The sequence below is a fragment of the Melanostigma gelatinosum genome (genome assembly GCF_949748355.1).
Source record: "Melanostigma gelatinosum genome assembly, chromosome: 18".
Classification (NCBI taxonomy): domain Eukaryota; kingdom Metazoa; phylum Chordata; class Actinopteri; order Perciformes; family Zoarcidae; genus Melanostigma; species Melanostigma gelatinosum.
The window spans coordinates 17,864,126-17,889,987 of record NC_136651.1 but is presented as its reverse complement, the minus strand read 5'-3'; the positions used below and the strand labels follow the sequence as shown (position 1 = coordinate 17,889,987).

The window sequence follows — 25,862 nt, the reverse complement described above, 5'->3', positions numbered from 1 at the left end:
CATTTTGACTAGGCACCTCACGCCCAGCGAACGTTGGCTGAACCACCGCCACAGGACACAGCGGGGCTATATGGCCAGAATTCCCGCACGAACCACACGAAACCGTTTGTGTGCCACCCGCGACCAAGACCAGTAACTCGGTATCCAACACTGACCAGTCCAACCGGGAGTTATACTGCGAAATATACAGGGCGGCTTTGCTGGAGAACACCTTATGGTACTGGTAAAATATGCTCCTTGCATATTTCAGCTGTAGCTCGCCGATCAGTGCCATGTAGGTGTCCAGCTCCTGTCTTCTGTCTGGGTAGACCGCACATATCACGTCCCGATAAACCCCGAACGCTACCATGAACTGCCCAATTGACAAATCTCTGATTAGCCTTGGATCTGCCGATTTAAACACTGCCGCGATGTTACCACTGGCGGCTACGCTTGTATCACACTCTGGGGAGGGCAGCATTATGCTCATCAAATTGATGTCTCTCCCCTGAAGAAGTGGAGGCCTGGCTCAGCATGACGGCTGGTTGGCGCATGGAGTCCTGGGTGGCTGTGATGGAAACTGATGCCGGCACCGGAATTGCCACGTTCCCCAGGGATTGCAGACGCGCCTCGATGGCGTGCATGGAGCTCACCAGTGACTGCAGAGTGGAGATGACGGCGTTGCTGGTGGAGCAGGATTCCGACACAGTGCCTCCCTCCTCTTCGCCTGTGGTGCTTGGGCTGAGCTGGTTTTCTTCGCTCTTTTCCGCCCGGGCGCAGCCGGTGGTAGGGGATCTACTGGCTCGCCGCTAACTGTGAGCCTCAACAGCTCCCGGAGCTGGGATAGTGGAAGGCCTGGTGCTGGATTGATGCCCCGACCTTCCAGCTGGGCCAAGAGGGTTTCTTGCTCGTCTAGGTGGGAGCCGCTACGCCGCCCGAGGCGAGTGCTTCTGCACCGGACGCCCGGCGGGCTGCATGCCGGCTCCCGCGGGCTGCCTGCCCGCTCCGGCTGGCTCTCAAGAACGTGACTTGCATGTCTGACAAACGGATCCGAATCGGAGTCCGACATACTCAGTATCAACAAACTGCTACGATGCGAAGGTTAAACCGCTGCTTAACGCTCCTGCAGCTGAAATGACAACTGACAGCAGCAGAGAGGAGAACACTATTTAAAGTTTGACAGCAACGATATGATTGGCTTGAGGAACCGCTGTGCCGACTTTGGTTGGTTACTTAACAATGCCCGCCCCCAATCAGCTGATAGAGTAATTACAAGGAGAGGCAAGACAGAGATTACTAGTGAGTGTCTTCCTGACTGAACTTGCGCTTGAGCTACATTTCTTCAGCTGCTTCAGGAAGTACATCCTCTGCTGAGCCTTTTTGGTGATAGAGTTGATAAGCTTCCACTTGAGGTACTGGGTTATGATGGAGCCCAGGAAGTGGAAGGACTCCACAGTGTCGACGGGGGAGTCACACAGGGTGATAGGGGCTGGTGGGGCTGCGTTCTTCCTGAACTCCACAACCATCTCTACTGTCTTTAGGGCGTTGAGCTCCAAGTTGTTCAGACCGCACCAGGTCACCAGATGTTCAAGCTCCCACCTATAGGCAGACTCATCCCCACCAGAGATGAGTCCAATGAGGGTGGTGTTACCCGCAAAACTTCAGGAGCTTGACGGACTGGAGGTGCCGCTGTTCATGTACAGGGAGAAGAGCAAAGGGGAAAGAATGCAGCTTTGGGGGGAACCGGTGCTGATGGTCCGGGAGGCTGAGACATGTTTCCCCAGCCTGGTAGAGAGGCATGGGACCCTGCTGGGCTGGGGGAGGGGGACCTGGTGGTCTGGGGCTGGATGATGGAGCCCGTGGGGGGTGGGGTCAGGACTGTGCCATTGTCTCTCAAATCTACAGTAGAACTCGTTCAGCTTGTCTGCCAGGCATTGGCCGTTCATGGAGTGGGGGGCTTTAGGTTTGTAGTTGGTGATCTGTCTGAGACCTCTCCAGACAGTCACTTGCTGAGAACTGGTGTTGCAGTTTCTCAGAGTACAGTCATTTAGCGTCTCTCCCCACCTTGCTAAACCTGTATTTTGTCTCTTTACACAAGTCCTTGTCCCCACTCCTCAATGCCTGTGCTGCCTTAGCTGTTTGAGTTCTGCTGTAAACCAGGGTTTGTCGTTTCTCGTAACTCACCCTGGTGCTTGTTGGACCACAGCTGTCCTCACAGAAGCTTATTTATGACATCACATCCTCTGTGTACTCATCCAGACTGTTGGTAGAAGTCCTGAAAACTTCCCAGTCTGTACAGTCTGAACACGTCCAAAGATCCTCCATAGCTTCACTGGTCTACTGCTTGAATTTCCTCACCACAGGTTTACAGAGCTTCAATTTCTGCCTGTATGACGGAATCAGATGGACCATGACGTGGTCAGAGAGTCCCAGTGCAGCGTGATAGGCCCCGCTGATTGTGGTGTAACAGTGGTCTAAAATGTTCTCCTCTCTGGTTGGACATTTAATAAACTGTCTGTATTTGGGGAGTTCATGCCTGAGGTTTCCTTTGTTAAAGTCACCAAGGACAATAACTAAAGAGTCACAGTTGGTCCGCTCCACACAGTATCTGTTCGGCGAGTGTCTGCTGTGTTACAGTTCATAATGAAAGATTCCAGATCGGAATCAGCTTTATTGGCCATGTATGCGTACGCATACATAGAATTTGTCTCCGGTTTCCACCCCGCTCTCAATGTACATACAATACACTATTTTGCAATCAAGGAAAAATATATAAGAATAAAAAAGGGCAGCAAAAAAAGTAGGGTTAGTCAGAAAAATATATATATATAAATATGAAAAACAATCTTCGTTAACGGGTTAGTTATAAAAATATATAATATACATAAAATACAGTAGTGAAAACAGAGGTATAGTGCAATTATTTATTGTTCATGAGAGTGACGGCCAGTGGAAAGAAGCTTCAGATGGGTCAACACCAGTCTCTCAAAGGACTTTATGACCACAGACGTCAGGGCGACGGGCCTGTCGTCATTTAATCCTGTGATGGAGGATTTCTTGGGAACAGGGATGATCGTGGAGCGTTTGAAGCAGGAGGGGACTTCACACAGCTCCAGAGACCGATTGTAGATCTGCGTGAAGATGGGGGCCAGCTGGTCAGCACAGACTTCCAGGCAGGAGGGTGACACACCGTCTGGACCTGATGCCTTCCTGATCTTCTGTCTGTGGAAGAGCCAACTCACATCCTCTTCGCATATCCTCAGTGCCGGTGGGGGATCGGTTGGGAGAGGTGAGGAGGAGGCAGGGGGAGTAGGTGGTTGTTTGATGATGATGGGGCAGGTGGGGGGTGTGAGAGTAGGCTTATCAAACCTGCAGTAGACAACGTTCAGGTTGTCAGCCAGTTGGTGATTGGCCTCAGTGGGGGGGGGGGGGGGGGGGTGGTCTCTTGTAGTTTGTGAGTACAGATGAAGAAGGGTGCTGTAGAACCACTGTCACATTGTTGCAGTAATTAAACAGAAGTTAACAGAAAAGTTAAAAGTAAGTCTGCTGGAGTTGTTCCCCTGATGTTTATGAGCTTGTCTCTGGTGAAAGAGCTCCGGGTGTCACAGCAAAAAACAGTATTTACAACAAACACAAAACAATGAGCACCAACTTGGGCTTCACGATTATGGCCAAAATCATAATCACAATTATTTATCACCATCATTCATCAATTTTAGGATCATCTTTTTATTGCACTTTCACGTTTAAATGAACAAGAACACTGCTTCCACTTCCATTGTTGTACTACATTCTGGCTAATGTACAACTCTGCATCAGACTGGTCCTGATCACAGTGCATCTCGTAGAAGGAAAATATATATAAAATAGTATCGACACTTTTTACCCAAAATTATATCAACAGAGCACTGCTTTCACTTCCATGTTGTGCTACATTCCAGCTAATGTACACGTCTTTGCATCAAAATAAAACGATTCTTATTCACCTGAAGCAAAATATAAATACAATTTTTACCCAAAATGAAGGGCTAACTAAAAATAAATATGCCATCACACGAAACCCGTGACCGTTCTGTTGTCTGTCTCTCTACTCTTACCGGAGTCGACTGCAGACAGAACTTTCTCTGAGGCTGCCGCTGCAGGGTGCGCGCATGACACCTCCCATCTCGTTCGCCCCCTGGTGGTCGGCTGACTGTTAGTTGAGGAAGTGCTTGATTTGATATGTAGCAGAGCACACATTTTAAACGTCAATATCGCTGACGATCATGCTCATTTAATTGTGGCAGCCCTAGCACCAACACACCGAGGCAGCCATCCGCCGCGCCATCTTGAGATATTCATATTCGTAATAATTTCACATTGTGACAAGGACAAAGCAGTGACAACTTTGCTGCTGACAATGCAACTCTGGTCATCTATTTCAGTATATCAAACTGATTTTTGGAACAGAAGCATCATTGAACTGCTACCCAGTCTTACAAATCTGTAGCAAAGATGATTACGGGGAATCAGACTGACTTTTTAAATTGTTTTGAACTTTTCCTCCTTGGTGTCCTCTTTGAAACATTTTCTATTGATTTGCTTTTTTCTGTTTCTTCTTTGTGCCTGCCTGTATTTTACGCATGATTTAGCAAAATTCACCCAGAGGCAATAGAAAATGCATGAACATGAAGACAACAAGACATCAAGGACGGAGGTCGCTGGGTACTTTTGATATGAAAATATTCTCTTCCCATTTTGTGAAAACATTTGTAAAGAAGACAAAAAACCTCAGAGCAATCAGCAACTCTTTAGCAGTGCCTGTCTTTAGGGGTTCAAAACCCAGAGATCCCTGTGAAATTGAGGTAATTTCAGATTGAAACCTAACCCTAATGCAGAAAAACATCTATGTGCAGCAGCTACAATGTGCTCCCTACACAAGAAAATATAATTAGAGCACTTGGTTTTGTCCAGGCTGACCTTTGAAAGCTTGTGAGGACAGAGCCAGAACAGGTTTTATATAGAACCCTGCACCCACAGAGACACACTTTGAAAGTGAAAAGAAAAGAAGACATTTGGAAATGTCATGATGGTTTCAACCACATTGTTTACTGTTGTGATCTTAAAAGGTCAGACCTCAGTCATCCATCATTGTAAAATCCTTGATATAGAGTAGGCTAATTAATTAATTGTGTACAGTTAGAATCCAGTTCTCTGTCTAATTAATTGAGATCTGCCAATAGAGATTCAATTAATCTCAGCATTGTGCACCACTGGAAGAGTGAGGATGAATCTAATTGTATAAGTGGGATTATAGAAGTCTAGGTAATATTGAAATCAATAAAAGAGGCAGAAAAAACCCCCACCAACAAAGCAAAATAGTCTACCGTATTGCATTGCTCCTTAGAAAATCCATTTAGGGACCTTGGGACACATAATTCAAAACTGGGGGGGATTATTTCCTGCGTGCTGTTCTGGCTGAGATATACAGTCCAGAGGCCGCGCATAGGTCAATACCGTTTTTTTTAAACTACCATCTTGGGAGAGGGCTGAGGCCGGTGCAAAGCTTACAAGGTAGTCATTTTCACCCCGCCAAGAAAGGTTGGGGCCATTTACAGATAGCAGCTGAATATCGCCATCGCTGAATGGCCAGTGGATGGAGTTGGGCAGTTTATTGCTGGGCTTTATATGCTTACCGACAGCAGCGTTCCCAGTTAATCACGCCTCAGAATTAATGCAGAGGTATGGGTTTATGATAAATAGAACAACCATGAGGCCTGCATGCATAAATGCTGTAAGTATGTTTGGGGTACGTGGATAAATTGCGCCACAGTAAATCGGGAGAGTGTGGGGGATGAAACGCACCCCAGCGTGGAGGAGGCGAGACCACACGTGTGTCCGGCTGCTTTGTGCAGTCGACACGCTGCAATAAGAAATCCACCAAGACTGGTTTACAATTATAAGGAATTTAATTCCACTGATGCAAGTACGATTACAGTTAAACATTGGAGTACATACTCCTATGAAATATTAAAACAATAAAACCCCATTTGCAAAAAAACTCAACTCAGCTCCTCAGGTATAAAAACACGTCCGTCCTCTGAGAGCCATCACGCGAGAGAGAAAAAAGACTTAATTCAAACCTCCCACACATTCGTTCGCGACTCCTCCCCTTCCGTCTATCGCAATTGCTATTGGCTAACTTCTCTATGCACTTCAGTAAACGCCTGTCTCCATGACTCTCTTTCCCTGAGTTCCTAACACATTCAATGACTGTGTTATTGTTTAATCCCGTCTATAATAATCCTTCAGTATGAAAGTTAAACTTCTGCAACTTGGCAGAAGCTTCATGTCTTTTAGCTACTAATCCTACATCACTTTATGTTTATCTTAATTATGCATTCCCAAAACCCTTATGTTCATGACTAATTATGAATTCTTAATTATGAATTATTAAACACTTTTTATATCTACTAACCACCCCGGTTTTTGCTCAAATTTCTTACAGAGGCACTGTGTCATGCAGAGAGGTTGCAGGCATACAGCAGCAGTGAATCCTCCTTCGCAGTGGAAACGCACCTGCAATCTATCTGATTTAACGGTGGCTGACAGAGAGAGAGGCGGGAGGGCCTGGAATAAGGGGAGTCGGGGAGAGACACTGCGTACAGAAAAAAAAGAGTGAAGGGTGGGGAGAGGTGGCAGATAGGCAGGGAGATTGAGTGAAAGAGAGTCCTTCTGGAAGATGGCCGACAGCTTTCTTGTATAGGAGAGAGGAAGTCACTGAAGCGAAGAAGACACTGTCCCCTTTCCTGCTCCTCCTGGAGCTGACACCTCCTCACATAAAAGGTCATCCTCCTTTTTTTCCCCACTTTCCAAACTAACCGGCTGTCACTCACAGATATCTTCTTTAACACCGCCTGTCTCTGTTGGACTGTATCCATTTCTTACTTTTATAGACATTGACAGTGACAACCCCTCATCCCCTATCACTTTGAGCACCAGTATGGCATACACTTATACCGAACTTGATGCGCCGTATGGTTATATTAGAGTTTAGCAACCTGACCCGAACCCAATGGGTTCCCGACACAACGGTCCGTTTTGTTGCATAAAGTAAACTTTTTGAGAGCTTGCTCTTTCTCTGACACACATCCAAACTGGGAAGCGTGAAGAGAGACAGGGCGTGCGGCTGACCAGAAGATGATGGTGCTAAAACCATCCGCAGTGGATGCAACTCTCATCCTCCATGAAGTACTAGCCAATAAGGCGGATCATGTATTATTTTGAGATGTGTTTCATGCTGGTTGTTGGGTACAATGTGTGTATTCCCAGTAAACTTATGGTTTATCGGCTAGTAGCCTACACTAGAATATGTATATGTTGTGTTGGGCCACAGTGCCATATTCTGTTTTGGTCCATCGCCATTCTCAGATTTGTTGTTGTTGACCGTGTAAAAAAAACCTAGCATTTAATTATTTGTCTTGAAAGAAGAAATAACTGAATTATAACTTTTGTTTTCGCAGTTGGGTACAGTTGGGTTGGGTCAAAAGGTATGAGTTGGGATCAGATCTCGGTTTTGGACCCGCAGAGGACCCTAGGTTATTGGGGAGTTTGTGTGTGTATTTTTTGAGGGGTTTGGTCAAGGTTGGTCAAGTTCCGCTTCAAGAAAACCATGACTCTACAGCAGGGGTGCTCACACTTTTTCAGCATGAGAGCTACTTATAAAATGATCAAGTCAAAATGATCTACCTACTACAAAAAATGCAAAACATATATTTATTTATAAATATATTGAGGATTCTTTATATCGCATGAGCCAATATTGCACAACACAACACAATTAACTATGTACATTTTTTGTCATTACCCGAGTTTACTCTGATGACTTTCACTGAATTGAATCAGCCAGGGATGCATAGTCCGGACGGTAACTGCTGACAGCCAGCCTCAAGCACACTTCCAAATGTTCATCAGTCATGGTGGAACGGTACTTGGACTTGATGATCTTCATGTGGGAAAAGGCTGACTCACATAAATATGTGGAGCCGAATAATGCTGTCAAGGAGGTAGCACATTTCCTCATGTTGGGGTACTTTACCTCTGTGAGTAAGTTCCAGAACTGTCCATGAGCTCTGGACTTCAGCTCAATGTCAGCTTGTAGTGTCAAAATCTCATCTTCCACTACAGAAGAGTTCAGGTGAAACAGTGTTGCAATTTTTGATGCGAGTGAATCAACCTCAGCATCTTCCCGAAAAGGATAGCACATGAATGTAGCGACTGGCTCGAGCAAAGAAAAGTCTTGAAAGCGTTTGTCAAACTCTGACAGACATTTGTCAATCTGCTCTGTGTAGCGTGCAGTGTCAAGTTGCACACAGGCCTTCCTTTGCATCTCCAGCTCTGACGCCAGGTTCTGGAAGTTTGCCAAATCATGGCGCTGCAGCTTTGAGGAGAGATGTTGCATCTTTCGTTTGAAAGCATTAACCGAGCTGATCATATTGATCACTGTTTTGTCTTTTCCTTGCAGCTGTAGATTAAGGTCATTCAACATGTTGGTCAGATCGGTTAAAAATGCCAAGTCTAACAGCCACTGACCGTCATTTAGTTGCGTGTATTCTGCATGTCCAGCTACACGGAAAAACTCCTTAATCTCCGGACAGAGCTCTCGAAATCTTTGCAGGAATTTCCCTCGACTAAGCCATCTCACGTCAGTGTGTAGCAACAACTCAGAGTGGTCGCAGTCAGCATTCTCCAGATGTGCACGGAATAGCCTTCTTTGAAGAGATCTGGCGCGAATAGAACAGGCGATCTTCGTTGCAACATCCATGATCTCTTTCATGTTGAGCATTTTAGCGCATAACGCTTGTTGGTGGATTATGCAATGGTAATTTAGGAAGTCCGGGAAAGCATCGTCCTGCCTGCACTTTGCAATAAATCCATTCAAGCGGCCAACCATTGCGGGTGCTCCATCCGTGGTGATAGACATCAATTTGTACACTGGGTGCTGAGTTTTCGCGATAAAGTTTTTAAACGACTGAAATATGTCCTCTCCTCGCGTCTGTTCTTTCATGGGCAGTACTGTTAATAGCTCTTCTTTTGTAGTGATATCACTAAACACCATACGAATGAAAATGCACATCTGGGCTGTGTCACTCACGTCCGTTGATTCGTCCAACTGCAGTGAGAAACACTCGCAATCTCCAATGTCCTTCCAAAGTTGCTGGGTTAAATCCTCAGCCATGGCTTCACAGCGCCGTGTAACTGTGCTTCTTGACAGCTGGAGAGCTTTGATCGAAGATAATATTTCTGCCTTATTTTTAAAGTCTCGGAACAATGAGTCAGCTGCTTCAACGAATGCCTCTTTTACCATCTCTCCGTCTTGGAAGGACTTCTTGTTATTGACGATGATGTGACTCACCCGGAACGATGCTTCGGTGGCGGCTTTCGCTTTTGAAGTTTGTTGCGTGAAAAATGACTGCTGTCCGGACAACTGGGATTTCAGTTCCTTCACTTTTCTCTTTCTCAGCTCGCTTTTCGGCGGGAAGTCGGTGTCGTATTTTCCATGAACAGTCCGAAAATGCCGCTCCACATTCCCCTTCTTTGGTATTGCTATGGTAGACTGGCAGATGAGGCAAACGCACTTGGAAAATGTCATCGTGAAAAAAAAGTCCTCCTCCCATTCCGTATGAAAGTTATACGTTTTTTTCTTCTTACTTGGTCCAGCTACCTCACTCATTTTTATACCCTTTCATAGGTTTGAGAGAAAAAAACAAAGGCTGAAAACTGGCCGTAACTCGCTGACAAGCTTGCTAGTTAGTTAGCACTTAGCGCAGTTGTTTGCTCATGCGCAGTGACCTAAGTGTCAGACAAAATTCAGATGTCATCTGACTGGCTGCCCTGTATATCAATCAAAAGGCGGGATGGATGATAGGTTGACGTCAATTTTTTTAATGTCACGCGATCTACCAATAATACCTTTGGGATCTAAGACGTTTCCCAAATCATGGCGCTGCAGATGTAGCTTCTTTAGTGGAAATAAATTGGAAGGCTGACTAATTAGCTCGCCGGAGTTTTGCAGTAGCTCGCGCGGTTGACCGCGCATACGTGGTGACCCGTGTGTTAGAAAATCAAGTGGCAAATGCCATGAGGACATCTTTTTTTTTTTGAATGGCATGCGATCTACTCGCACTACCTCCGCGATCGACCGGTCGATCGCGATCGACGTATTGGGCACCCCTGCTCTACAGCATACAAGGATATTTAACAGAGCAAAGTGCTTCCAACTTTGAGTCAAAAGTTTGGAGAGGGCCCTCTCCTCTTTTCAGCATGACAGTCTACCAATACACCGATTCATGGAGTTTGGTGCACAAGAACTTGACAGGCTTGCACAGAGCCCTGACCCCAACCGCATCCAATACTTTGGGATGAATTTGAACCCCGACTGTGAGCCTCATCGCCCCAACATCAGTGGGATATCACGAATGCTCAATCGGTTTTTTGCAACATTTCACCTTGATTTTGTTGTCATACTTGACTGGACTGATGGATTTCACTGCTGATAACTGGTGTCCTGATACAACTGGTGTCAGTTGAAAAAACTTTCAATTTGGCTGCCAGCTGAGAAACACGATCATATCCCACTGATCCTCTTCACATATCTGCACTAGCTACTTGTTGATTTGACTCATTACTATCAAAGCCCAAAGGTACCTTGTCAGAGTTTCCCCCTGCCTGCCAGAGATCCTCAGACACTTCTGCTGTCACTGTTCCATGATCTGAACTTAGACGCAAAGGTTATGGAACCTTTGCAGTTAGAGCTCCTTAACTTTTGAATGACTTGCCTGAGTGGATGAGGGCAGCGAACAGTTTTTCCTCTTCTTAAATCACTTTTAACATTTAAAAAAAATGAGATTATCAGTGACGTATGCAAAACACAAAAAAAGAGAAAAATATCTATATATTTTTTTCATCAGTTGATAAAAACAAAGTGAGTAAATAAAATATGTAAATACAGTTTGTTATTGCTATTATTATATGCTATGAATAATAAGAAGACTGATGGCTGGTTCATATATAATGGGACAGATGCTGCACATATACGTCTGACAGATGCCAAAAGTAAGTAATCTGCCAACAAGTCATGAGTGAAACTCATTTTGTGTTTTAATGGCAATGATTGCATGTCACAGAGACGTGAGGAAATTAAGTGAGAGCATAATCAGCTTCATCAGCCTGGATCCTTTCCATGACAGCTTTTACATTAACTATTCAGATAGTACATGTATGGTGTTTCCTTTAGCTAAATCATCTTGTGTGCATATAGGGAGCCATGAGCTTTACATCCCTGGAAGAGGCATCAAGACATAAATAAACTGCATGTGATAATCATCCCGGTTGCACATGAAAATGAAAGTTTGGCACCAATGGAAAGTAAAACTTAAATTACAAAAAAGCCAAGGAAGAGACATCATAGTACTGGACAAACTGTTTTCTTTTTATGATTCACTTAATCTGAACAGGCACTGCAAAGTCACTTACCCTGCTGGCTGGTAAAACATACAGACAGCTTCTGGTGTGCTGTGGTGCTAGAGGGTCTCATGAAAGTGTGTACAACATGGGAGTACCCATCCATCATGTAGACGTAGAGATAGTTAACTGGATAAGCACAAAATTTCACTTACAAATGGAACATGTGAAAAGGTCAAGTGTGTCGAATTTAGGGAAGTATAATAGCAGAAATGGAATAAAATAGTCATAACTATGTTTTCATTTGTGTATAATTACCTGAAACTAAGAGTTATGTTTTTTGTTTGCTTAAAATGAGCCCTTCATATTTACATATGGAGCGGGTCCTCTTTGCGGAGTCCACCATTTTCCAACAGCAGCCCAGAATGGACAAACCAATCACTGGCTTTGTATTTCGTGTTTTTACATAACCGGAAGGCCGTAGTATCTCTCCGACATGCGATCTGCTACCTCACCGCTAGATGCCACGGAATCCACTGTTCTTTCAAGTAAGAGAATTCTCAAATGATATAAGAGTCATCCTCTGAGGACTACAAATGTCTGACGGAAATTTCCGACCAATGCGCCGTACAGTTGTTGAGGTGTTTAAGTCTTGAACAAAGTGGTGGACCACCCTACCATTCCTAAAGCCATTGAAACTGGTATGTGCCACGAACCATGAAGAACCATTTGCTTATTATATTGTCTGGGCTTATTCTCAGGTGTTGTTTGCTTATAGCGAGGAACATTTCATTAAAACTGTCACGCCACGCTACATTTAAATTGCATTTTGCTTGGGGTTTGTTCCTGAGAGTGTATGTCAGTAATAACACTGACCAAAGCAATAGTCTTAAGGCTTGTAATTAGTCACTTGATGCTTTCTACTATATTCATTCATGATTGGGACATGATTCTCATTTTTAAAAGGTACTAAAAAGTACACGATGTTGCACTTAGTGTGTGATGGTAGCGGGCTGTCGGAGGTTGTCTAATTGCATTTTTTACTGATAACATGTTTGTTGAGACAATTTGTCATCATGTTTTCCACATTACAGAGCCAGATTCACCCACAAGCTCAGGCGGTCCACATGCTGGATCAGGCATGAGCAATCTGTTCAGTCACTGACAAAATGCTCATCCTTGTATTCAAATTCACCTTGGAATCTGACAATAAATCTGTGAAATCTGGCTTTTAGTTCATGGCTATACAAGTGTCTACATGGCATTGGTAATGACAGCCCAGTAAGTCCAAATTACCGGACAAGATTTAAATCATTTTGGGTTGCATTTTGCAGAAGTCTTAATTTTTTTCCCCCTTTTATAAATTTCAGATGTTAATCTTTATCTTTCATTCAGCTAGCTGAGCCACCCTAAGAGCAGATCAAGTGCTCACGAATCCTCACAATCAGAAAATGTATTAGTTCAACATTGAAACCTTTGAAATGAAAAGATTATCAACCAATGATAAAATAAGGGTGATTAGAACAGACTATAGACTGAAGAGTTTACACCAGAGTGAGTCAAGGGGGCAAACCACACAATGAATAGAAACTCACTGAATAGGCACCGATTTATAATAAAAGTATTTATGTGCCCTATATAAGTGAAATTGGTCACTGATGTTTTGGCCGATCAAGGCCATTAAATCCTGTACAGCTAATAGAAATATTTATACGGTTACTTCCCTTATTCCAGACAGCATTCACAGACTATCTATTCTCATATATAAAAATCTTTTTGCACAGCCTTGAAACTTGTTTGAGATAGGCATGAAACACACTGGACATTCAGCTCACCTGTTATTTCATTTTGTGGTCAAACTTACATGAGCCCAACATTAAAAAGGTTTTACACAAAACCACCTTTAGAAGGTTCCACCAATAACTCCTCCTATCCAGAAGCTTTTCACAGTCAAAGGGTGCCATAGCAAACCCACCCATACATGCCCTAAATGTTTCTTCACACCAAACATGGTTTTAGGTTAGCCGGGGGCTAGCCGTGGGCCTTATGAGGCTCCTGAATGGCCTATGGTGCAGTACAACTCGTAACAATCTTGGTTCACAATCTAGTTTTGGGAGGTGTGGGCTGGGAGGACCTTTTAACATCCATGATTTCAAAGCAATCTTTCGTCCAAAAAGGATTCATTGCATGAAAGGGGTTCTTAATGGAACACTCGGTCTTACAAAGAACTCTTGAAAAAGACTTATCATTTAAAAAAGGGGTTCTTAATGGAACACTCGGTCTTACAAAGAACTCTTGAAAAATACTTATTATTTAAAAAAGGGGGCTTTAGAAGCGTTTTGTTCTCGGTAAAATCGTAGCCCCTTACGAAGAATCTGTTTGGAACCCGTAATACTAAGAGTACCTACGTATATCCGTTAAGCACTGACATTTTAAAGCGATTTAAAAAAATGTTTAAAACGTTTCCTTTTCATAAAAAGTATTCAAGAACATGTATAGTACCACTTGCATACACTTTTAAATATCCTGGAAAAAAAGTGGTGTGTACAGTTAGACATGGAGTGGCTGTGCCACAGGTATGTCAATAAAGGGAGTGAACGAGACCAAACAGAAAGGTAAGGTTAAAAGATTGTACTTTGTCAATCTTTTTTTCAATGCATGCAAAAGGAGGTGTGTTTGCAGACATATACTGTATAGGCATATAGGGCGTTTATGAATGTCTTCTTGTTTGGTTTGTGTCTTTAAAGCAATTGTGTTAGGTTTAATTACACAGTTGGTGTACAAATAAACCACCTTTATTGTGCCATTACATTTTTATTGCTGTAGTTAACTCCATGGGAGGCAGAGGGATTGTATGAGATTGCGTGATATTGTGCACATGTTTCCATTATCACGTCCTGCCCGTTAGTGTGCCTAAATGCACAGGGTGCATATGTATTTGTGATAATGTGCTCATGTGTTTGAGTGAATGCAAAAGCTGTTTCTAGGCCCGTCAACCTACACCTTTCCCTCTCCCCGTCATCTCTTCGGGCGCGCAGGCGCCGGAGCGTGAAGGCGAGCGCCGCTCTCCACTCCCCTCATTGGGGATGCCGGTCGTCTCCTCTGGTTTCCTGCAGGCACAGCGGCAGCCGACAGATGCCAAGGAGAGGGGAGAGAGGAAGACATTGAACTTATAACAACAACAACAGCCGCAATAAATTCGAGAGGTGGGAGAATGCGTCGGCCCATTGGAATCACTCCATCACCTCCTTTAACACTGTTAAGGAGGGAGCTGGGTGCTTCTGTCTACAGAGGGAAAGAGACAGGCAAAAAACATCCGAGACACAAGGGAAAAGGGGAAGTTAGTGCCAGTACCCACAGAGGGAAGAGGATTCCAGTGTTTCTCCCCTCTTATTCATACTACTTCCCCCATTTGAGAGCTGAAATGACTAATAGAATTAGCCATGACTCTCAGGCTGATCTATTTGTAGTGATGAACCAGAAAAGAGCATCACAGTTTTCACTTTGATAAGGAATCCAAAAGGAATAATGAAGTAATTACAAAAATATGCATAGAGGGTACTTACGGCATGTGCAGGAAGCAAGGCTGGTGCTATTTGTCATGACAACACCAGCTTTTAACACAGCGTAAAACAACATGCATCATCTCTGTTTTATGAGCCTGTAATTCATAGTTGATATTTCCATGAAAAATACATCAAAGCACTCGGCGTATGTGGCTGCCTGTGCGGAGGAAAGATTGCAAATTACAAAGCAATATATTTCCATGTTCCTGCAGGATGCACATTAGGATGGAGCGACCCTGTCCTCTAAACTGAGTCAGAATGCGGGGACATGACCCTGTCTCCGCATCAAAAGCCCCTTTGGTTGTCAGCTGAATGGATGGATTTGGACAGCAACATTACGCATAGGCAGCTGAATTGATTTTAGCTTATGGAAGGCATGCATGTGCGGGGGAGTCTTTTTCAAAAACAGCATGAAGAAGATGAGTATCAAACATGATTATGCGGCCCCTCTCTTCCACTTCGACAATCCGTTCATCTTCCTCAATTCCCCTTCTTTGTGTAAATTTGCCATCTGCCAGAGGAGCAAGAGATAATGCCACTTCCCTGTCCACCAAAAACAGCCAAAGGCTAATCAGATGCATGCATTATTTGGAGAGAGTATGCTTTTACTCTACTCCTCCAAGCCGACATTATCTCAAGTACGCACAAGCTCAGACGAAGATAATAGCAGGAAGGGATTAGATTTATTTCCCTGCTGCCAGATATCCAAGATATATTTCCCAGTAGTTCTACTTCACATCCCTTCGTCTCCCCTCTCAGCTCTTGGAGAGATCAGCGTAACATGCCAAAACAATGTTTCTGCAGCATCTTTGTTTTCTCTCTTCGTGCTCTCAAGTCTCATTCCAAGATCTGACAGCTTAGCAGTGTGGAGGAGCTGGGGAGTGTACCTGGCGCAGGCCTTTAATCGCTACAACACAGATTCAGCTGAGTCCATGTGTTGGAATATGACTCAATCAGCCTAGCAAAGGCACACCTGACAAGGAAAGCATTTTGCCATCCCTCCATGGTTTTGGCACTTAGATTGCATTTCATAGCCTATTTTAACTGCTAGGTTGCACGAAAAAGGATTGCATAACGAAAAGAAAAAGTTCCATTTGCAGGTTTAACTGTGAAAACTGTTGCACAATTAAATAATACACCTGGGTTGAATCTAAAAACAAATTAAGTATATTATATTGCAGTATTTATATGGAACTTTAATCAGAAAAAAACATTTAGAAAGGTGGATTCTTCATAGAAAGTGTTTTGAGCTCAACTGATATCATCATTACCAGAAAGTCGATCACTGGGTGATCTAGGGTTCCACTGAATTATCCCACATCCATAGAGTACTAGTAGTAAATTAAGTTTGATCTGATAATGAATTGACACCATGTCACTTGAAACATATTATATATGGATTAACACAATTAATCTTACATTATCATTGCTAAAGCTTAATATATAGATTAATATATACCTTGGTGTCAAACCACTGCATAGTGTAATGGAAATGAAACTCCATCTTGTAACATCCTGTTTGTGTTCCACCCATCACATGCAATGCTACATGTGGTGTGACTGAACCAGGATTGTCTGAAAAGGATTATTGTTTTCCTTCAAATCATCTTGTTATTCCAAATAAATTGATAAAAAAGGAAAAACAAAAGAAAGTCTTATCTTGCTTTCCGTGACCGATAACATATCCAATACCCATTACCCCTTTAGCTTCTGTTATTTGCACGTTTGCAGTATGTACAGCCATACTGTACACCAGATGTATGGAAGCGATCCAATGGAAAGCACCACACAATCTTGAATGCTCTCCCTCCTTTGACCAGTGGTGGGCCGTGTATTTTATACCGGTCCTACTACAGTTGAACCACCTCCTAATAACCTCATTATGAAGCCAGCATGACGGGATGCTTCGTCATTAACGGATAATGCATACAGTCAAAATCAATGTAGTTAACACAATGACAAGCACAAACTCGCAAGAACCAGTCACATATATTTATATGACAACAAAGCAGGTAGAATAACATAAAACCCAAATAACACAATTCAACAGGCACATTCCAGCAACACTGTGGTGCTAAAACACGTATTCCGCCGCACACTTAAGGGCACGGGCCATTCAAATATTATTCACATCAGAGGGAACAATATTAACCATACAATAAAAACGACACCATAGACAAATGAACACAGTAGTAACGCTACTGCAGATGCACAAAAGCAGTTCACTGACCGAAGCTGCTGTTCACTATTTAAAGACAAAGTCCATCCTTCTTTCTTTGCCAACAGAGTTTAATGACATGGTTGTGCAGTGCATCCGGCAAGAGGTTCTTCTTGATTGCCATAGATGCCAGTGATGACAGTCGAGCCTCCCCATTTGTACTTCTTGAATAGGTTTTAATGCGTTTGAGACCGCCAAACATGCTAAACGTGTAATGCTGAGGAGCCTTCAAGCTTAAAAACAAAAAAAATGCCCTTGTCATTGTGTTATTATTGGAGACATTGGAGTGCTTGGGGTCTATTCAAGTGCATTTAGGGCATGGTCAACTTTTTTTTTGTACATAATCTGGCCTCAAATGGGTTGTATCCAGTTTCCTAATCAATCATAGTTGTGTTTTGGGCATAACATGAAATCATGTGTCATCTCCTATTCCCTGATCACAAAAAACAAGGTGTGCCTACATCTGGTGCATAGCTATTTGAATGGCAGGTTTGGCAAATTGGAGAAGTTACTGGAAACGATCCTATGCAGCCACAACTGCAATGTACTTGTACAAGTGTACTAATAATATAAGTGCTGCCTGATCTTTATCTGCAACTGCAGAAAGGCCGGCTTTAAACAGAATTAATAGACATGCACATTCAAATGTTGATTTGGAGTTTAAATGTCAACATGAATGCAGCTTCCATCTAGTTGGTACAGCCGTAGAATTGTCTTATATTGATGAGATTCATAATCTATTGACTGATTCGGAGGGCGGCGCCCCATCAACTATTTTTCGCCGTCCATTGACGGAGGTTGCTGAAGCCAAAGACTGCATTAAAGCCACTGCCGGAGAGGAGGTGCGGAATGAGCGGAGACATCCACCTTAACATGTTTAGGAGGAGAGGGCTTGCAACTCTGAAGTAGCCTACATCTCCACACACAAAGGAATGAGGAGAGGAGACGCTGAGCCCAGTCAGAGTACCATCCCCAGGACGGAGTAAAAATAGCACTTAAAAGGTCATGGTGATACATTAGCCTTTGACTGAGTTTTCCGGAAAACAAATGCAAACGCTGTGTACCCGCCTATAAAGTCGCATATCATTATCTGAATAATGCCCCCTTTAAATAGCAGGAATATACTGCACCATTGACTTTAGACTAGGTTTTTGTTGGCCAATGGCTCAATCTATTTCTGCTGCTTCAGGATAGCAATGCGCCTGAGCATGTATCGTTTTAAGTCGAACGCGCCCATGGGCGCACAGATGGCCGCAAGTACATTTGCTACTGACATAACATGGGCGATAGGCGTGAAAATGACAACTGCCTCTGTCTGAAACTGGCAATGGGAAGGCTTTCGAACACATTGAAACAGTGTCACTGAAAGCCAAGCCTGAACATTTTTCAATTGGACATTTAGATTGCACATATCTGGGGTTCGATTGCTTGCAGCCTTTGCAGAGTAGTCCTTAAGTGACCTTCATCTTTACAGTGAATGTGTGTGTTGGCCAGTGAACAAAGTCTCTGTGTGTGTGAACCTTTGTCTGTTTGTCTTTCTATGAATGTTTGAGGTTCTTTTTGTTTTTTCTGAGTTTTACTCACAGAATTGCTCCCCGAGCGATTAATATTAATATTGACATTGTTTGATATCATTTTTTCCAAGTCATTTCCATCTGCCCTTCAGCAGCAAGAGAGCAAGCAGCCCCCCCCCCCCCCCCCCCCTGTTAAGTCCTGCTTGTTCAGGTGACTGTATTACTCAGGCCAGCTGACATGGCTTAAACAGTCTGCTTCCAAATAATACACAACAATAACCGGGTCATTGCAAGGTGAGCGGGGACGCTTCTGGGTGGCGTGAAAGGGCTCTGAGTTTCGACTTCTTAGACAATGCCCGCTACCTCTAGCGAACTGATCAATAATCAGAGCACAAAATTATGATCCAAGTAAGACACGTGTTAGCAATTCAAACCTGCAACATTAGATCCTGACTGTAAAGTTGGGATAACAATAAAATAATAATTTGAGGAATACGTGGGTTAGCTTTGGTCTCATCTTGTCCAGTTGGTTGTGTGTTCAGTACGTCAGCATATTATCCTGGTTATCGGGCCTGTATGGTGACTTGTCGAGCAAGGATATTTTGTCTATGGCTACAGCTCAGTTCAGCTGGTTTCATACTCTTTGATCAAAGTTATATTGGTGTCTTTTGGTGATGGCAAAATGACATTTAAAAAGGTGCGTTGACCGCTTTTTTAGAAGCTGGTGGGCAGACAAATCACGGTAACAAACAACTAGCCCCAACACATTATGTCAGGTTCTTGTGTGTACTACAAGACCCATCTCTCCACCCTAACCTCCTCCTTCCAAAGACATCCACAGACCTTAATTGTTTTTTTTATTATACTATATTGATCCCGGAAGGGGAAATTCGTCTCTGCATTTGACCCATCCCTGTATAAAGGGAGCAGTGGGCTGCCAATGACAGGCACCCGGGGAGCCGTTAGGGGTACAGTGTCTTGCTCAGGGACACTTTGACACGTCCCAGTCAAGGATCGAACTGTTGACCAGACAACCCTCTTTTCCCCTTGAACTGGGATACACAATGCAGTTTTGTCGTATGGAAACATTATTTTTAGGAGACCATTTTGAGCTGAATACTCCCTATCCTTTTAGCTTCGTTTTGGCCTTTGCCAACTCTTGAGACATATCTTCCGTCTTCAGCTGCTACATATTCCACTGTCTTTATTAACTGGTCACCAACTTTGATTGTCTGCTGCTACTGGACGGATAGATTGCAGTGAGATTGTCGGGGCTTGTTTCCTGAAAATAGGCGCCTGCTAGTGCTGGAGACACGGTTCATGATTACAGTGAGTAATGATATAGGCCGACAGTAAATTACCCGTATGACATAAACTAGCTGAGGGAATGTGACAAGGAAGCAGTCCACGCAAGGTTACACTCAAAACCAACACAATTCATGAAATTACAGTTAACACACAACAATGGAGAGTGTAGATCAGCAGTAATGAAAGCCATGCATGCAGTCATGCGTGTCGTAGGTGCGAAACTGTAAGAAATTTGAGCATAGAACTGTGTTTAGTAGCTATAATAAAAGTGTTCAATGATTCATATTTAAGAATTCATAATTAGTCATAATCATAAGTGTTTTGGAAATGCATAATTAAGATAAGCATAAAGTGTTTTAGGATTAGTAGCTAGAAGTAGAATTTGAGACATGAAGCTTTTGCCAAAGTTGCAGAAGTTTAACGTTTATCCTGAAGGAGTATCATAGAGGGATTAAACAATAACTGACAGTCATTGAATGTGTTAGTGAACTCAGGGACAGAAAGGCAGACAGGCGAATACACTCCTGGGAGTTAGCCAATAGGAATCGGGATAAACGGAAGAGGAGGTGTTTCGAACGGATGTGGGTGGTTTAATTTCAAGTCTTTTTCTCTCTCGCGTGATGGCTCTCAGAGGACGGACGGGTTTTATACCTGAGGAGCTGAGTTGAGTTTTTTGCAAACGGGGTTTTATTGATTTAATATTTCATGTAATAGTGTACTTCACTGTAAATAATGTACTTGCATCAGTGGGATTAAATTCCTTTTAATTGTAACCAGTTTTGGTAGATTTCTTATTGCAGCGTGTCGACTGTAAAAAGCAGCCGGACACGTGCTCTGGCCTCCTCGCTGTGGAACAGACTCAAACTTCCACAAAACCAAAAGACAGGGTGGAGGTTTGCTGTAGAAAGGGAGAGAGACAGTGAGCACATAGACCAGCTCTGATAATCTGGGAGGCCCAGGTGAGGTTAATCAAGCTAACTACCGTCCCACGCCGGTCAAGTAAGGTTGCTCGTCTGTTCTTTTCACGCATGTGTGGGTCGTCAGAGTTCCAGCACACGACATGCATTTAAAAGGGAGGGGTTGTGATTAGACAACGAGCATCAGCTGTGCCAATCAACTCACCACTGCTGTCATGAGCCATCTCCTGCGGCTGAAGGCCAACCGTGACCACCTCTACATGTATGTAACTTCTTTCACCCGCTGGTACGTACGTATCGGCTACGTGTTTGTGCTTTGTTGTATTCAGCTGTAGTTCTGTTATCTGTGTGAGAACAATGGGAGGAACACAAACTGCAGTCAAATGCCTGGTATGTCATACCTGGCCAATGAAGCTGATTCTGGTTCTAATTTAGATTGAGAGCTTCCGAGTGATTAATGCAACTTTAAGGTTAAGTCATTTGTTTTTTTGTTCGGGGCTTCACTTTAAGCCATGTCAGTGTAGGTCCACCAGTGTGGTCTAGACTGAGATAAGCGTTTCACTTATTCTGGGAATTATCTCATTGTCAACTCAACGAACTGGCACAATTGAACACATCTGGGTACCCAGATGTTTAGTCCTAATAACTTGGTGATTCCCACACATTTCCTATAGCATCATCAAACTCCCATACTTTGGTTTATGACCAAATACCTGCTAAGCTAATGACATTCCCATCAACCTCAGCTGTACTTTGTGCCAATTAGCAAATGCTAGCATGCTAAAATGTAAACTAAATTGGTGAATGTTGTAAACATCAGCATGTTTGCGTAGCATTGACCTCAAAGCAGTGCTGTGCCTAAGTACAGTCTCCCACAGCCACTAGCATCGCTAACAACTCTTGTTGAATGTTAAAACCAGTATTAAGGTTATACATAAAAAAATGAATGTTATTGCGCATAAAGGGAAGACATTTTGAAGTAATTTCTGTGCAATACACAGAATACCAAAAACATGGTGCAGCAGGGAGATGGGACTTCCAGGCCAACACTGCACCTGCACCCACTGCCCGGTACAAACATTGCATTGGAGCAGCATCTGAGACAGACACACACACAGCCATGCCAACCCGCACACAGAGTTGCGTACACACTCCGAGAGATGGAGCAGATGTGTATGGGATGCTGGCTTCCAAAATGCTGGGTGTTTTTTACGCTTTACCTGTCCCCAATTCTACCCTGACTAATTCTAGTTATTTATGGAAGTGGAGCTTGTTGTTTTATTTTTTTACTGTTCATTTTGGTCCCCTCCCCCTTTATTTTCTCCCTGAACGTTTCAACGTGGTGTGGCAGCCGGAGGGGCAACCCCAGAGGGGTAGTGATAGAGGGACGATATTGCATGACATGGAGGCGGAGCCCCCATGTCAGGGAATGGAAAAGAGCGCCAAACCACCATCAGCCCAACAAGCAACACCTGAGGAGGAGAGACGAGGGAGCGACCACACCCTATCAGAGGAGGAGGAGGGGACTACAAAAGGGCCCAGGAAACAGGAAACCGGGAGAGAGTAGGAGTAGAAGAGGAAGAAGAAGAAGAAGAAGAAGTAGCCTAATCAGCGAACCCCTTGGAGAAGACTGCCTTACCCCTGGATCACCCTGGAACGTCTGACTACCCGCCCGGCTCACGACCCCTGCCTGTACGACTACCCTGCTCCTGCCCGCGCCCTGGACCGTCTGAGGAATACCCGTTGTGCACCGACCCGTGGAATTGGACACCGACCCTCCCTCTGGAAAGCGGACATTGTGTTCTTGAGTGTCTATCCTACCTCTTTCCACTCTCTACCTTCAGTAAAAACCTCACTTGAACCGTTTATCTGCCGACTGGTTGTGTTTATTGGTCAGTGTTGTCGTGAAACCCCCTGTCCACCCCGGGGGCTGTCACAACTTGGTGGAGAACGTGGGCACAACCCGGTTCTGGCAACGCTGACCGATAGACCAACCGACCCAGTAAGCATGGCCACCCCGGTGCCATTTCAAGAGCTGCTAGCGGGGCTAATCGCTAGCAACCAAGAAACCCAAAAGCGCCACGAACAAGCCATGCAAGTACAAATGCAAATCCTCCAATCCCAGCAGCAACAACAATACCAACAGCAAATACAAATGGAGAAATATATGGAATTGCAAACAGAACGCGCGGATGCCATGCAAAGCGAAATCAAGGGCATGTTACAAAACCAACAGGAGCAACATACCGTGGAGAAAGCCAATCCAGCGCGCTTCATGCTCAAACAAACGGCAGCTGACGATGTTGAAGTTTTTTTTCAAATATTCCAGACAACGGCACTCCGCGAAAAATGGCCCGAAGAGCACTGGGCAGAGTTAATAGCCCCCTTTTTGATCAATGAAACGCAAGTAACGTATCAGGACTTAGAGCGCGCTGGAAAAGTTGACTTCCGGGTTTTGAAAGCGGAAGCGTTACAGCGATGCGGGGTCACGCTGTTCTTAAAGGCCCAACGATTTCATGAATGGTCATATGACGCCTCACTTTCTCCGCGAGCCCAGATGCATGAGATCAAAAGGATTACGACGGCCTGGCTACACGCAGAGCCAACAGAGGTGTCGCCCACCGATCGCGTGGTCATGGACAAATACATCAGATCACTCCCGTATGAGGCAAAAAAATTGGCAGGCCAGAGAAACCCCCGCAACATCGAGGACCTGGTGGAAATAATGGAGGGTTACCAAGCAGCACAAGCTTTAGTGCGTGGGGGAAGAAACCAGACATTAGAGGGGCCCACCCGCAAAGAAAAAATTAAAACTGAGGAAAATAAATATGTGTCTCCCTCCTTCCCCCCAGGCTTTCCCCGACGTCGGCCGGCGTTTGGACAGGAAGAGAGGAGGTGCTACAACTGCGGCGAGATCGGGCACATCGCCTGGGAATGCCCTCACCGCCAGGACGCACCCATGCCCACGGCCAGTGAGGGGAGTCGCCCATGCGGCTTGATTACAGGATGCTGGGCCACTCACGAGGACCACATGCCCCTCACCCCTGTCAAAGTCAACGGCCGCGACGCCTCAGCGATGGTGGACTCCGGGAGCGCCATTACATTGGTGAGACCCACGTATGCTCAGTACCCGCTCCTAACAGGCACCCGAGCGGTCACGTGCATCCATGGGGAGACCCGCGAATACCCCACCACCGCCCTAGAGATCTACACGACGAGGGGTAGATACATCGGCACTGCAGGAGTCGTGGAAGGACTCCCCGTAGAGGTGCTCGTCGGCCGAGACCTGCCCGTGTTCCAGGAGCTTTGGCGCAGCCTGGTGGTGAAACAAGGTACGACCCCTCCCCGAAAGTACAAAAAGAAAGCCATCTGTGGGCTGGGGGAGGAGATCTCCACCTCTCCCCTATCGGAAGGAGTCGCCAGTGCCGTGGCCCGGGCGTTGGTGGAGGCCACCCAACCCAACCCCGATGACGTCTATGCCACAGCCATCGAGAACGACGGACCCTCCAGCCCCAGTGAGCCCGAAGGAGAGGCGCCGCCCATCCCCGAGGAAGCAGATACCCCCTCCCTCGACGAAGAGGAGCTGGCCGGGCTGTTTCCCCAGGACCCGGAGGAGCCCATCTTACCCGGGCCCCTCACAGGGAGGTTTGGGACGGCCCAGTTGGAGGACCCCAACCTAGCCAACGCCCTTCGGCAGGTGGCCGCCGTAGACGGACGACCACTGGACGGGGTAAGAGACCTCCCTCCCACACATTTTTCCATATATAACGGGCTCCTATACCAGGTAGTAATGAGGGACGGGGCCCCCCTCAGGTTGTTACTGGTGCCACGTCCTTTTATACCCTCTGTCCTACAGTTAGCCCACTCCCATCTCCTAGGTGCCCATCTAGGAGTGGAGAAAACCCTGGAAAGGGTGAGGGCCAGGTTCCACTGGCCCGGAATAAAAAAGGCCGTCGAAGATTACTGCCGGAGCTGCCCCGAATGTCAACAAGTGGCCCCACAACCCCATCACAGAAACCCGCTGGTGCCCCTGCCGATCATCACCGTCCCCTTCAGCAGGATCGGGATGGACCTAGTGGGGCCACTACCCAAGACCAACAGGGGACACAGGTACATCCTGGTTATTGTTGATTACGCCACCCGGTATCCCGAAGCCATCCCCCTACGCTCTATGGCCACCAAGGGCATAGCAAGGGAGCTTGTGATGTTGTTTTCCAGGGTCGGAATACCGGAGGAGATTCTCACCGACCAAGGGACCCCGTTCATGTCTAGGATCATGAAGGACCTGTGTGGCATGCTGAAGGTGACACAACTGAGGACGTCGGTGTATCACCCCCAAACGGACGGCCTAGTAGAGAGATTCAACCAGACACTAAAAAAAATGCTGAAAAAGACCATGGACCAGGACGGTAAGAATTGGGACCAACTGCTGCCATTCCTTATGTTCTCCATCAGAGAGGTGCCCCAGGCGTCTACAGGATTCTCGCCCTTCGAGCTCCTGTACGGTCGCCGACCCCGGGGACTACTCGACCTGGCCAAGGAAGCCTGGGAACACCAACCCTCCCCCTACCGCACCATGGTGGACCACGTCGAGGAGATGAGGGTGAGGATGGCATCACTCTGGCCCATAGTCCGAGAACACATGGCCGAGGCACAGGCGGCCCAAGCCCGCGTGTACAACCGGGGAACACAACCCCGAGTGTTTAACCCAGGGGATCGGGTGTTGGTCCTGGTGCCCACGGCGGAATGTAAGTTTTTAGCCCGATGGAGGGGACCTTATGAAGTTATGGAAAGATTGGGGCCGGTAAACTACCGAGTCAGGCAACCAGGTCGAAGGCACCCGACGAAGATTTATCATGTTAACCTTCTCAAGAAATGGGTGAGTAGGGATGCCATGCTCTGTTTCTCTCTCTCTACA

The 25,862-nt window shown here is 45.3% G+C and overlaps 1 protein-coding gene across 1 annotated transcript; it reads left to right on the top strand.

Annotated features, from left to right (window-relative positions):
* Nucleotides 1–3,120: 3,120 nt before the first annotated feature.
* Nucleotides 3,121–25,100, top strand: LOC306792357 (uncharacterized protein; the record flags this gene model as incomplete). Its single annotated transcript, XM_079289428.1, has 3 exons — nt 3,121–3,268; nt 23,797–24,674; nt 24,823–25,100. The coding sequence occupies 3 exons, from the start codon at nt 3,121–3,123 to the stop codon at nt 24,832–24,834; spliced, it is 1,038 nt and encodes a 345-aa protein (XP_079145554.1). The 3' UTR covers nt 24,835–25,100.
* Nucleotides 25,101–25,862: the final 762 nt, after the last annotated feature.